Below are 1,437 nucleotides of genomic sequence, written 5' to 3' on the forward strand. Positions count from 1 at the left end.
GCAGCATGCCCAACAACGGTCGAAACCTTCGTTGCGGTGACAAGTTGTCATGCTTTGCACTCTCCCATGCGCTCCTTCAAGAGGAACGCAGCGGACGCCACGTGCATCTTCGTGTTGTGCCGTCTTGCGACCCCTCGTTCCACTAGTACGGATAAACTGGATGCGAAATATCCGGATAATGACGTCTGTATCCGGACAATCCAATTTCGCAAGGCATCCAAATTGACACATGTTCGTCCTCATCACATCATCAATACTCTCCTTGAGTTAAGGGCATGTTGGTTCGTTCGAGGAATTGTGTCAATTTGGACCGCAAGCTGATGTTGGTCTAGCGGTTGATTCAGCAGAATCCGCTCATGTTTTGGAAGGGAACTTTGAAGGTATGCACGCACAGCATCGCCTTGTTCAGCATGATGCCCGTGGTGTGCCACATTGCTCATCACTGTCCGCAGCGTAACTATTTTGACTACCGGCGAGCATGATTCGAAGATGCCGATTCCATGACGTTGCAAGAAGCCATTGGCCATCAATCGAGTGGCCTTCGCTATCGTTCTTCTTGGCGTACACCCATTGGCATCGGATAGATTTGTCCTCTGCTTGGGGAGGGACAATGTCGAATACGTCATTAACGGTCATGGCATCGAGTACCACAACCTCTGCTTGCTGCCATTCCTTGGCCTCGGCCCCATTCATGGCATCTTCATGATTACGTGGTACCCCTTCTACCGTGAGAATGCACTGTTCCGTTTCGTCGTCGATAACGGATCCACCGTATTTGTAGCCTTCGTTGTGGTGTCGCTGTGGTGGGCGACGGTTGCGCGCTGACCGAATTAGCTGTCGGCCTTATTCAACCAATAGGAAGATGACCGCGGTGTTAAACATCCGTTTGCCCAAAAATACCCTCAACATTTAATACTGTCCCAAGAAAGTATACTCTGTCATAGCAATTTTGACCACCATGTCCTACTACGAATCGAATGGGTTTGCTTTGTAACTGGAAACAGGATATCATTGTCAGAGATCACCAACACGCCAATCGAGCAAATCCTACGTGGGAAGGAGATAAGTAACTTCGATCTCAATAAGCGCCACGTTGTGTGCGCCTGGGTCCCAAGCCGAGCCATTCCGTTGTAACAATAGCATTCTAGCGTTCTGCTCCCGGAGTTGCTCTACACTGAGAGCGTGCCTCGGCTCGCGGAATGGCTTTGTTCCAAAGGTCCAAGAGATGTATTTGGATATGACCTCGTTTGCACTGTATTGTTGTGTGTCCAATTTCATGTGGGTGATCCTGATACGACATCTCTTGACCAGTATTCGGGTATTTGCCCCCCGCTTGCCCATCGCGCCACGCTCTTGATCACGACCTTTGTGGACCAGCACTTGAGCATCACATCATCAATACTCTCTTACCCAAGGTGATGTTCCTCTGTGCCGTGG

General features: G+C 50.0%; 1 protein-coding gene across 1 annotated transcript; it reads right to left on the reverse strand.

Moving 5' to 3' along the window:
• Positions 1-470: 470 nt before the first annotated feature.
• Positions 471-693, reverse strand: H310_15230 (hypothetical protein; the record flags this gene model as incomplete). Its single annotated transcript, XM_008883218.1, has 1 exon — positions 471-693. A coding segment is annotated over one exon (222 nt), but the record flags the coding sequence as incomplete, so codon positions are not given.
• Positions 694-1,437: the final 744 nt, after the last annotated feature.

This window comes from Aphanomyces invadans, assembly GCF_000520115.1.
Source record: "Aphanomyces invadans strain NJM9701 unplaced genomic scaffold supercont1.236, whole genome shotgun sequence".
Taxonomy (NCBI): domain Eukaryota; phylum Oomycota; class Saprolegniomycetes; order Saprolegniales; family Verrucalvaceae; genus Aphanomyces; species Aphanomyces invadans.